The sequence below is a fragment of the Meriones unguiculatus genome, chromosome 1 (genome assembly GCF_030254825.1).
Source record: "Meriones unguiculatus strain TT.TT164.6M chromosome 1, Bangor_MerUng_6.1, whole genome shotgun sequence".
Classification (NCBI taxonomy): Eukaryota; Metazoa; Chordata; class Mammalia; order Rodentia; family Muridae; genus Meriones; species Meriones unguiculatus.
In genome coordinates, this window is record NC_083349.1 from 12,239,008 (window position 1) to 12,251,361 (window position 12,354).

At 43.3% G+C, this 12,354-nt stretch overlaps 1 protein-coding gene across 2 annotated transcripts in view; it reads left to right on the forward strand.

The window, feature by feature from the left end:
- Dock1 (dedicator of cytokinesis 1) overlaps positions 1-12,354 on the forward strand; it is a 494,434-nt gene that overhangs the window by 105,332 nt on the left and 376,748 nt on the right. For both annotated transcript variants that reach the window (XM_060381413.1, XM_060381416.1), the window contains exons 19-21: positions 472-569; positions 5,511-5,600; positions 5,920-6,020. In XM_060381413.1, the coding sequence (XP_060237396.1) occupies positions 472-569; positions 5,511-5,600; positions 5,920-6,020 (289 nt within the window). The remainder of the gene's footprint in view (positions 1-471; positions 570-5,510; positions 5,601-5,919; positions 6,021-12,354) is intronic.

Consider the following 12,354-nt stretch of genomic DNA (forward strand, 5'->3'; position numbering starts at 1 on the left):
CAGCTGGTCAAAGAGTATTCTCCGTTCTTCAGGTTCGTTGTGGCTCCATTGAATTTGTTTTAGTTTATTTTTAAAAATACACATTTGTTCTTGAGCAGGAAGAGCCAGTTGGGGAAGGAGGGCTTGGCAGCTCTTTCTGGGTGGGCAGCATCTTACAAGTGTTACAGTGGTTGGCAGCTGCCTCCAATACGTAGGAAACAGCCTCCCCCCGTCCCCCCGCTTGGTTCCCAAATGCATGTTGAAAGCTCCTACATGGACATCATTTCATGGTAAATGTGCTTGGAAATAGTGAATTCAGCCTCACTGCTGTTAAGTATGTTGGCACTCGGTAATGAAATATTTAGCTGGTGAACCTTTTGAAATCGGCTTTTCTTTTGAGAAGTGTTCACAGAAACCCTCACATGCTGCATGAATTCAAGACCAAGTTCTTGCCAGAGCTGGGAACTGATTGATTCCTGTGTTTCATTGCAGTGGACCTCCTGGGGCTTCTGAAGTGGAGATCCAACACCAACCTTCTGCAGCAGAACTTGAGGCAGTTGATGAAGGTGGATGGTGGTGAGGTGGTGAAGGTAATAGGCAGTGGAGGGAGGCTTGCCCTTGTGTTTCATGTCTGTTATGTGTGCAGTGCTATATGTGTGCAGTGCTGCTGGGCCCTCCTTGGAAGGGCTATGTGGCTTAACATGGAAGGTGTGAACTTTGAACCCACCTACTCTAGAGTGCTGTTTCAATGCTGCATTGACACTGCTCAATGGCCTCTTTCAGCCATGACATTCGTTGTTTTTTTTTTTTTTTTCCTAGGTTCTTAGGGTTTCATGGGACATGTTAGTCTGTTTTTAACCCATGAGGGAATGTCCTGTGTCTGCTGGGTTCTTTCACTCTTACCCTGGTCATTGTTAACATCCTTATTACTGACTCATGATTCTTCAGGTTACTCAGAAGTGACCTGGATAGCCAGCTCTGGGTGTGGTAGAAATATTACAAGTACCAAGAATCTGACCTGGTCATTTCCTCCCTGTGTGACATTGAGTTCCTGTCCTCACCTCATATTTTAATTTGGAGAAATGTTATTAATTACTGTTGTTGGTTTGTTCATGTAGCTATTTTTAATATTTAATTATTTGAGAATTTCATACAATATATTTTGATTATATTCATCCTTCCTCCTCTTCTCCTCCTCCCTTCAACTCCTCTTAGCTTCACTCCCACACCTCTTACTCCCCTCCTCAACTTCATGTCCTTTTAGACAAAACTTTTAAGAAGCATAGATTCTAATTTGTGAAGCCCATAAACTCTGTGGCAGGAGAGTTTTCACTGGAGCATTGGGAGCCACAACCTGAGAGAAAACATACTTTCCCTGAGTAGCAGTCAGCTATCATTAGCTCCTCATTGAGTGGGAGGGGCTCAGTTGGCTTGATCTTGTATAGGTCTCGTGCAGAAAACCACAGCTGCTGTGTATTCAGGAGAGCAGCTTAGCAGTCCTATCCCAAAGACACTGTTTCACTCTGGACCTTTCTGCTCTCTGGCTCTTCATATCCTTCTGTTGTCCCCAATGGTCCTTAAGAGGGATATGATATAGATGCATGATTTGTAGCTGAGCACCCCATGGGTACTCTCTGTGCTTTGTAGGTACTGTTACTTGTTAAGACCCTCTCCACTTGGTGTCCTGACCTGGGAGCTTGTAGTCAGAGCAGTGATCTGAGCTCCTGTAAGCATCAGGTTCTGTCCCTTGTATTCTCTAGTAGTGTGTGCTCCTAACATCTCCCTACCACTGCCCCACCCCCACCTTAGGTTCTTCTTTCATGTTACATATAAGGTGCTTGAATGACATTCCCTTGCACAAATGTAAATCTCATCAGTGTCAGGGTGATCCCTCCCTGGTTGGGGACTCTGAGCAGGCCAGTGGCCTATGGTGTTTCATAAATTGTTTCTCTACTGCTTGGTTTGTGCATTGCCTCTTCAGTTCCTCACCCTCTGTGAGAAGAGCGTGTAGTCGGGGACTGTCTTATCTCTGGAAAATTAATTACTTAAAATGGCCTTAATTAACCAGCAATGTGCTTAACTTCAGCGTGAATTAATTTGGTTGCACTACTTTCCTGCATCCGTTGTATAACCGCTCAAACATAACCTTGCTAATCTTAAAATTTTAATCATCTCTTCAGTCCTGCTCTTGTACCAATGGCTTGGACAACATTAATTGCATTTTATACTTCCTTGGCTTCTAAATCCCCAGTTCAGATGGAAACTGTGTGGATAAATTAGCATACTTTAAAAGATGTGCATTTAATGAACTTTTGTCTGTTATTTTGAAGTCCCTGTGTCAAAGATCGACTGTACTTCTGTTGACTGGGTGTCACACCAGAAAAGAAATCTAGAATCATCTTGTCCTCTTCTCCATTCCCAGAGCTAATGTTTTATTATATCTGAATGTTCGTCCATGGAAGTGGTTTTCTTATCTCTCCCTTCCAGTGATTACTGCTTCTCCTGGCTGGCCTGGGTTGACCTGACCTAGCCTTACTTGGTGTTCTTGACTCATTCCTTTTCCTCTTTCCCTCTGCCACCATGTTCCACCCATGCTTGTTCCTGGAGAGATGAAATGGCTTGTCGAAGCCAGTTGGTCTTGAAGCTCAGCAGGACTCTAATATCTGTTTTACAGGGCTCCTTCTTTATTTAGAGACATTGATAGATGGTGGGGCATATTCCATTTATTCTATGACTCCCTTGTGTGCTTTCATAACTGGGAGAGGAGGGACAGCAGTACTTGATGGATTGAGAAAGGAATTTGTACATGTAGTGAGAGAGATGCATTCCCATGAAAATGGAGAATGAAGATGGCTGTTTGATTCTTGACTGGGTAGCTCAGAGAGTGAGGGGAGTGGTGTCCGAGCCTTTGGCTGCATGTGGGGGCCCCTTCCTGATGCTTGTCTCCAACTACCAGGTGCCTGTCCAGAGAAGGAGTCTCTGCTCTCTCGAGTTCTGCCCCTGGGCCACTGAGCATGTCATTTGTCTTAGGGCCATTGGTAGCCCTAGGGTAGGGAGTTTGCATGATCTGTGATGAGCTCGCTACACAGGGAGCCTGTTGGCAGGGACACTGGGCTTTTAACAGATGACATGATGTTTTGACCTTTGCCACGATTTATAATCTGAAAGTGATAGGGACTGTAAGATGATTGTAAAGACTCAAAACATCGGAGTTGATCAAGATCTTGTCGTGTGTCCAGACTAGAGTTCTTGACGGAAAGGGTAGTTTATCTCCTGCTAGTTGTGAGGACCATTTTCTCTGTGTAGTAGGGGTTGGGTAGCACAGTGGCATACAATGTGGATTCATGTCTCTCTGAGCCACAGTTCTCTTGCCAGTTCTTCCAGTTTTCAGGCATGAAGCACAGGTAGGTAGTTGGAGCTGCCACTAGTTTGGGAACAGGTTCCTACGGCCTGTATTGTTACTTTTCTAAAGGCTATGGCATCTGAGGTCCCCGTTATTGTCTGCCAGGGCCTCTGGCTACTTTGTATAGGCTGGACAACTCAAAATCTGTACCCAACATCTGATGTAGCCACCACTTTGATTTTATACCTCTGTGCCCACCTACTTTTACAAAACAGGGTTTTTTGTTCTGTTTTGTTTTGTTTTTGAGATACAACTTATATAACATATTTTGTTTTTTTCCTTTTACTCTATCCAGTTCAGTAGGCCTTACCAGGCCACAGAGGAAGAAGATCCAGGCAGTCCTGATGAGACTTGATAAGCTATGGGCAGATGGCAAAAGAGGAGAACTCTGCCTTTCAGTGGACTAAGGGAAGGGGATAGGAGGGAGGAGGGTGGGACTATGAGGAGTTGAGGGAAGGGGCCTCAATTGAGATATATAATGAATAAATTGTGAAAAAATAAAAATAAAAATTATATAAAAAATAGCATTAATGTATTTATAGAGTTGTGCAATTCCCAGTACTATCTAAGAACCATTTCTTTACCCACCAGAGAAAATCAAACCTATCGGCAGTCACTTTCCAGACTCTGCCACGGACAGTCTGCTTTCTTTTCTGTTTTTGCCTCCTCTGAACATTTGGTGTAATGGAATAGTACAGTGTGGCTTCTGAGTCTGGCTCCTTCATTGGGTACCACATGTACATTTAGTTAGTGGACAGACCATCCATCCTATAGCTTTCCTAGGAACTTCATGTCTCCTGTGGCTGAGTGATGGCCCACTGGGAGGATAGATAGGGATCCATAGAAAACATCACTTTGCTCACGCATTCTTTAGTTGATGGACATTAGTTTCATTCACTTTTTTTCAACTGTAAACAGTGCTGCTTTAGCTTTTTTGGGCAAGTTTTGTGTGAGCATTGTGCTTTCCTTTGTTTGGGATGTGTATCTAGGGATGCTGTTGTTGAGTTATATAGGGTTTATGTATATTTACCTTTCTGAGGAATTGTCAAGCTGCTTTCCAAAGCCTCTGTCCTATTTTATATCTCTCCTAGCAATGAATGCTCAAAGGCTCCCATTTCTCTACATCTTCTCCCACACTGAACTGTCATCCATCTTTTTGGTGATTACAGTGGGTGTGATGTGGGACTCTGTGTGGTTTCAGTTGCACGTCCCTACTGACTAATGATGAGGCATTTTTACTTCATCCCTTTTACGGCCAATATTGTATCATATGCTGTTCCACTAATCTTGGGCATCTCTATAGCCAGGAATCTCACTATATAAGGGAAATCTAGGCCAGTTCATCTTACAACTCCTTTAGAGTGTGGGATTAGTGTTACATATCTTTGAAGTCTAATTTTTTCTTAATTAGATCAGTGATGCTCTGCTGTGCTATACGGTCATTTCTTTGGTGAGTTTCAGTAGATTGTAAAAACAGTATTCAATTATTGTAATGCATACTCACGTTGCAGCACACTGCTGTGTCCCTAAGCTGCAGGCACACTCTGTCTCATATTTTCTTCTTGATGGTTCAGCTGATAGTAGAAGGTCTTTCTCTTTCTCAGAGAAAGCTGATGCTCTGTGATGTCTGGTTGTCACTCATGGCCTCTTATGCTTATGCTTGGTATGTCCTGATAAAAATATGGAAGAGCCTTAAGAAGGGTCTCTGTGTGGTATGGTTTGACACAGGGCATCTCCCAGCTCTGGTCATTCTCTGATCGGTCCAGGATGGCTTTTTTATTTTTTTGGGTCTGGAATTCAGTCATGTGAAATTTTGTCTCAATCACCTGTCACCTGAATAAAATCTTGGAAATTAGTAGCTTAATTACTTAATTCAGATATCTATTCAGATAAGGTCTCACTCTGTAGCTCAGGTGGGCCTGGGACTACCTGTATAACTCAGACAATCCTACCCAAGCCTCCCCGGTGTTGGGATTACAGGTGTGTGCCACCGTTCCTGACTGCAAGTTAAAGCTCTATATCCAGGAATAGGGGGAGGTGGGTAAGAGGAGTCTGAGGAGAGACTGTGGTTGTCCCAGGCTGGATGTAGGATGCAGGGACTGCTCACTAACCTTTTGTGTCTTTGCAGTTCCTGCAGGACACCTTGGATGCCCTCTTCAACATCATGATGGAGAACTCTGAGAGTGAGACGTTTGATACCTTGGTGTTTGATGCGCTGGTAAGGGGCCTCCCTTTCATCTGCTCAGAGGGTGAGGTTTTCTTTCATGCTGCAGCCTTTGAAGCAGGGAGGGACCCATCCCAGTCACCTTGAAAGCTTCTCCATTGTGGAGTCAATCAATGGGGGAAGCAGGGAGGAGTGCAAATATACTTTAATGTATAACTATAGTTATGTTAATCCCCTTGCTAGGGTAGGGAGATCCAAACCTGGGGATGGCCTCTGCCTGGACCATTTCCAGCTCATCTCCCCACTTCACAGAGGAAGATTCCAGAATGATTTTCCGTGTGCACTCATGAGAATATTTTGGTTACGTTGACAGGTGTTTATCATTGGACTAATCGCGGATAGGAAGTTTCAGCATTTTAATCCTGTTTTGGAGACTTACATTAAGAAACACTTCAGTGCAACCTTAGCCTACACGTGAGTTCTGTGTTATTTGAAAACCGTTGCTGCTGCCTTCTTTGATGTTTGCAATCATTTTCCTCTGTGACTTTGTCCTATGGCCACACACTTCTTGACTCAAAACTCTGGGTTTACTGGCATACTTCGTATTATTGTTCCCTTCTTAACAGACCTGAAAGTCTTGTTGAAAGAGATATGTGATAAATTAGCCCCACATTCTGGAATAAATTCTTGTTGTCCTCCATCCCTTCCATTTATCTTTGAGAAATTTCTGCTTATGTTCGATGAAGCTGATATATGGATTCATGCCTCCTGTCATGCTGCAGCTCCCCAACAAGCAGCTGATGAATGAATAAACGAATATGTTTCTCTTTTGAGGTTATTGGTCCTTTAGTGTACATAAATGCAGTTTTGTTTTCTTCAATGAGCCTCCTCACTCCTCAAAGTATCTTTTCCCTTCTCTCACACAAGTTCCGGCTGTTAAACTACTTAGATTTCTTTTTTTCTTCTGTCTGTCTGGTACCCTTGTCCCCCCCCCCCCGTCTGAGGGAATCTGTGGGGCTTGGGCCAGCAAGCAGGTTACCTCCTGTTTGGTAACAATTCTGGATGCAGGATACGTTGGCTTAAATGGCAGCTCTTTCCTTTATGAATTGTGTGATCTTAGGCAATTTGCTTAACCTCTCTGACCTTCAGCTTTTTTTGTCTATAAAAAAAAAAGATTGTAGTTTTGTTTGAGAATTCTGATGAGTTATTAGAGCTCAAAATAAACCCTGATGCTTAGACTAAGCAGTTGTTGGGGTTCGTTTACTGTGTGTGACTTTCCCTCTCATGTTGGGATTTAATGACATGTTTTCAAATTTTGTGTTGTGTAATTGCATTGAAAATCTAAAAAAAAAAAAAAGTCATGCCATTTCTTTAAGAACAGCACACTTAGAAGTTAAAGTCTGTGAAATGAGTCCAGAGCCCATCTGTGCTTCTGAGTAGACTTTGTCTATCTTCCCTGCTGGAGAGCTGCTTTCTCTAGCTGAGAACTCAAGGTCCAGGGATGTCAGCTCATGAAGCCAGGGAGTGTCACAGCCCAGTGTTCTGCTGCAGATCTCTTCCTGCCCTGTCCTGCATGTTTATGACAGGTGGTAGGTAGAGTCCCTGGCCAGGGTGGTTGCTGTAGAACCCCCTGAAGCTTGCAGAGCAAGCTGTGACGATTGTTTTGTTAATTTTCTGTTAATGTTCATTGAAAGCTCTCTTTGCTCAGTGGAGATGTCCTGTTGGTTGGCATGTTGGACATTTTTCTATGGAGTCTCTGGGAAAAGAACAGTTTGGGTGCCTTCCTGCCCTAGTTGCCAAGCATGGCTATTCAGGGATTGTGGATATGGCCAGAAGATGTCTTCCACATGTAGCAAGGTCTCCATATGTAGCTGATTTCAAATTCTTTCCTTTCAAGAGTGACCAGTCAGCTGTTTTGAGAGTAGCATTCCTACTTTACATCATGAAGTGAGAGCAGTGCTGAGTTCTACCTTCGGTATCGAATGTTGCCTGGTGTGGGACTCAGCCTTGTTGTGTTGGGCTGGTGAAAGAAGGAGTAGTATCCTCACTGGTAAAAAAATGAAAATGGAGAAATTTGGGGGCTGGAAATATAGCTCACTAGAGTGCACAGCATCCCTGACACCCTTAGTTCCAGCCCCAGCCAGCATCATAGGGTGTGAAGGGTCATGGCTGCAATTCCAGCACTCAGAGGGTGGAGTCAGGAGGGTCAGAAATTCAGATTCATAGGCTACCTGGGTTATATGAAACCCACTTAAAATAAAAGTGTGTGTGTGTATGTGTTTAGTTTTTGGGAAATTAAGCGATGGATCAGTGGGAGAAATTAAAGCACCAAATTATCTTTAAGCTTAGATGAGACAGAGGCATGAGTCAGTATCCTCCTGTTCTGTCAGTGCTGTCTGCTGAAAAGACTTGTGTTTTAGAAAAATAGGTATTGCACTGCATTCTGATAAATTTCCAATCCATTGTTTTCCGTATTAACTGCAAGAATTAATAACAGAACCTCCATGTTGGTAAGTAAATAAAAGAAATAGGAACCCACATGTTTCACATTGCACTTAAAACAATAAAACCGTTTTCCTACAAGAGTTTTAAGAGAAAAAATTTAAATTGTGTGTGCATATGTTTGTATGGGTGTGCAGATGCTTGTGGAGTCCAGAAGAGGCACCAGTTCTCCTGGAGCCGGAGTGACAGGCAGTTGTAAGCTGCCCTACAGGGGAGCTGGGAATCAAACTTGGTTCCTCTGGCAGAGCAGAATGTGATCCTTACCACTGAGACATCTCACTAGCCTCTGAAACAGTAAAATCTTAACTCTGAGGAAACCTTGGTTCCTCAGCAATGAATCAGAGTATTTCAGACTTTGAAACACCAAATGAGTAGGTTTTGATTTGTGAGTCGGAACACCACTGGAGGCTGCCCCTGCGTATTATTTCATTCCATTCTGGGTGCTCGTAGTGTTCTGTGGGCCACCCGAAACTCTGGCACTGTGTATTAAGAATCTCCATCCATCCAGTTCCCTGAAGACCTCAGCAAGTCTCTTTATGCATCCCTGGCTTGGAACTCACTATGTAGATCAAGATGGCCTCAAGTTCACAGGTTCACCTCCTCCTGCCTCCTAGGGGAAGGTGTATTGCCATCTTTTGCCATGCTTTCCAAAAGCTATCTAAGCAGGGAGAAGGCTCGGGGTAGTGGATGTTCTCTTTAGCAGGTCAGCTCCTGCATAGGTCCCTTCTTTGACAGTTCGTGGAGGCTAGGGCACCCTGGCTGTGACCAGTATGGCTCCAGATAAGAGAAGAAGGAGTTCCTGTGAGGGCTGCTCTACATGTAACCTTTATGTCATGGCTCTTTTCTGTTCCATGCTCTGGATCTCATGGAGTTGCTGTGGGCTCCCTATTGGCATACTTGAGGCTCCGTTTGCTGTGCTCCTTTCTTGCTTCCATAGAGGTTTTGATCTTGGTGCAGTCATGAAATGGCCTTGCAGATTTATTTTCTGGGTTTGGGCCATTCTCTTTGTAAATCATCATTATTATTTCAATCCTTTCCTTTGATAAAACAGTTGGAAGGATTCTCCTTGCCAAGTGTGTGCTAAGGATTTGTTGTTGAGTTGGGGATGTGAACAATGGTGAAAAGAAAAGAGGTTGTGTAGCTTGGAAAAAAATAACAGGAGCTGAGTGAGACAGACTTGCGCTAGGATTTCACTTGTGTCCTGGATATTAAGGACTTCAAGGAGTGGCCCTTGCTTTGGGGCCCTTCCCAGTGAGTGAGTCCCAGTGCCAGACCCCATGGCCGAGGGATCCTGCAGGCCATCCTTCAGAATGCACTCCTGAAGTTCACACATCAGACTGGCTCCCCCAATGGCTCAGGCTTCTTTTTCGAGGTGCTGTAACATGATCCATGACAGAAATGCCTTCTCAGTCAGTCACTTGCTCACTCACAAGCCTTTTGGCGTATTTTTTTTTTTTTTTTTTTTTTTTTGTTTAATTAACGTTGTATGCAGGGAGCTGGGGGATGTTTCAAGGAGTAGGAACCCTGGCTATTCTTTCAGAGGATCTGTTTTGATGTGTATCACCCACATGACAGCTCTTGACAGTCTGTAACTCTGGTTCCAGAGAACCTGATACCTTCTTCTGGGTTCCTATGACAAGAGACACACATGTTGTGCGTGGATGTACATGCAAGCAAAAGAACCATACATATCAAATAAAATTCAAAAATATTAAAAGTCAAAATCTGTGTGTGTGTGTGTGTGTGTGCACGCGCGTGTGTTGTATATGTATGTACATATGACTGTATAGGCATGTTCACCTGCATAAGTTAAGTATTCATGTCAGAGGTCCTCCTTCATGTCTCCACCTTGTTTTTTGAGCAGGACCTCTCACTGCACCTGAAGCTCCTGGTTTCGTTAGACTCACTTCTCTGTAAATCCCACAAATTCTCCTCTGTCTCACCAGCCTTGCTGGTGCTGGAGTTGCAAGTGTCTGCTGCTACTCTGGCTGTCTTTTATTAGTGGTTACTGGGCATTGAACCTAGGTCCTCATCCTTGTGACAAGCATTTTACCCACTGACCCATCACCCTACATGATGCACCACGGTATTTTTGCTTGTTTAAAATTCAGAACTGTGCCTGGAGAAACGGCTCAATGACCGCGTGTTCTCAGTGCTCCCACAGAGAGTCTGAATTTGGTTCCCAGCACCACACAGTGTCTCACAACCGCCTGTAACTCTAGTTCTCTGGGATTTGATGCCTCTGTGGATATCTGCACACATGTGGTATATATGAACTGGTGCAGGCGCGCGCGCACACACACACACACACATACATACACACGCACGAAAGTAAATACATTTTTAAAGGGAATGGAATTTCAAAGCTTTTTGTTCATTGCTACAATGAGGTATTATATGAATTCATGCAGGTTTTCCCCCCCACCCTTGTATCTACTGCCGGAGACAAGATGCCTGTAATGTATTGCTATCCCCCACTTGAGGAGGACCCCTCTTGCCCACAGAGTCATTGTCCCTCTCTAGAAGCAGCCATGTTGTCATCTCTGTATCACAGCTCTCTTTGTCTTCTCTTGAATACCATGTACTCATGTGCACCTGGCCTCTTTTCCTTCAGCATAATGCTTTGAGATTTGTCCATATTGCTGTATGTGTCATTGTTTGAATTGGGTCTTTTTTGATGTCTTAGTCGTAATTGAGTCTCATGATTTGTTCAGTCATTATTGGTAGATGTGCGGGGGCTGCTAGTTTCCTAGTATTCTGCATAAGACAGAGAAATCTTCTTGTATTTTATAGACACAGAGTTCATTTCTCTTGGATAAACGCTTGGGACTAAATTTGCTGGACCGGAGGGACACACACGTAGTTTATGAAATTATTGTATCGCTTTGTATGCCCACCGGCAACTTACAAACATCCCTTTGCACAGAGTTGGAAGGTGTGACCCTGGATGTAGCTCAGCATCCAGAGTGCACAGAAGTCCTGGGGTTGATTACCCAGCACATAAAACAGGGTTCCATAGCAAACCCCTGTAATCCCAGCACTCTTGACGTGAAGGCTAGAGGATCAGAGGTCCAAGGTCTTCCTCAGCTTCATATGACAGCCGGGATTACAGGAAACCTTTTCTCACAAATAAAACGAAACACAAAACAACAACGCCACCTCCATGTTAGCGGTGGTGGAACCTCCTGTCCAGCCTTTCCCTTTTCATACATAACAGTTTGAGCAGTGTTCTACTCTCTTTCATACTTAAATTATTTACACAGCTCAGGGGATACACACCGTATCGCTCATATATTTTATTGTTGCAGACAAAGCTGAGGTGTATGTTACTGAATATACTTGTAATTGCTGCTGTATGAGATTTCTCAAAGTGGAGTTACTGATGTCAAAGGATCTGAATATATTTGCTCTTAACTGGTGTCAATGATAAAATACCCTGATATATACTGTTAGTTTCCCTCCAAGGAGTCTTGTTCCCATTTATTCCCTCATTCTCTCTTTATTAGGCAAACGTTTTACTTGTTATTTGTTTATATAATTGTATTATTTACCTTATTTTTTTCTGTGTGCTGGGATTGGATGTAGGGCTTGGCACCTGCTGCTGGCATCTTCCTACTGAGCTGCTTTCTCATCCCTGTCTTATTTGAATTTACATATATTTGTTTACTAATGAAGTTGATTACTTTTTTAAAATGATATTTCTCAAATTTTGTTTCTTTTGAACTGCCGTTCTCACATACCCTGATGTTCTGAGTGAATCTCTTACCGTTTAGACTTTGGTCATATGTAATGAAGGAAAATTTGAGGCTTTTTGCTGTGCCAAGAATTTTGTAAAAATGTATTTATGGCTGGGTGTGCTGGCACATATCTTTAATCCTAGTACTCTTGAGGCAGAAGCAGATGGATCTCTCTGAGTTCAAGGACAGCCTGGTCTATCATTGGGTATCAGTCTTCCTAAAGCTGTGACCCTTTAATACAGTTCCTCATGTTGTGGTGACTCCAACCATGAAATTATTTTGTTGCTACTTCATAACTGTAATTTTGTTATTATTAGGCATTGTAATATAGATACCTGATATGCAAGATATCTAATATGTGACCCTAAAGGGGTCTCAATCCACAGGTTGAGAACCATCGAATAATTGTTCCAAGGCACCTGGGACTACAGAGAGAGACTCTGCTTTAAACATCAAAAACCAACAAACAACGTGCAGTATCCCAGAAGTCCCCCAAATCTTAAGAAGCTATTAATTGCAGAGTCCCAGGGAACAATTCATTTGTATTTCCTTCCCATCCTTATGTCTGC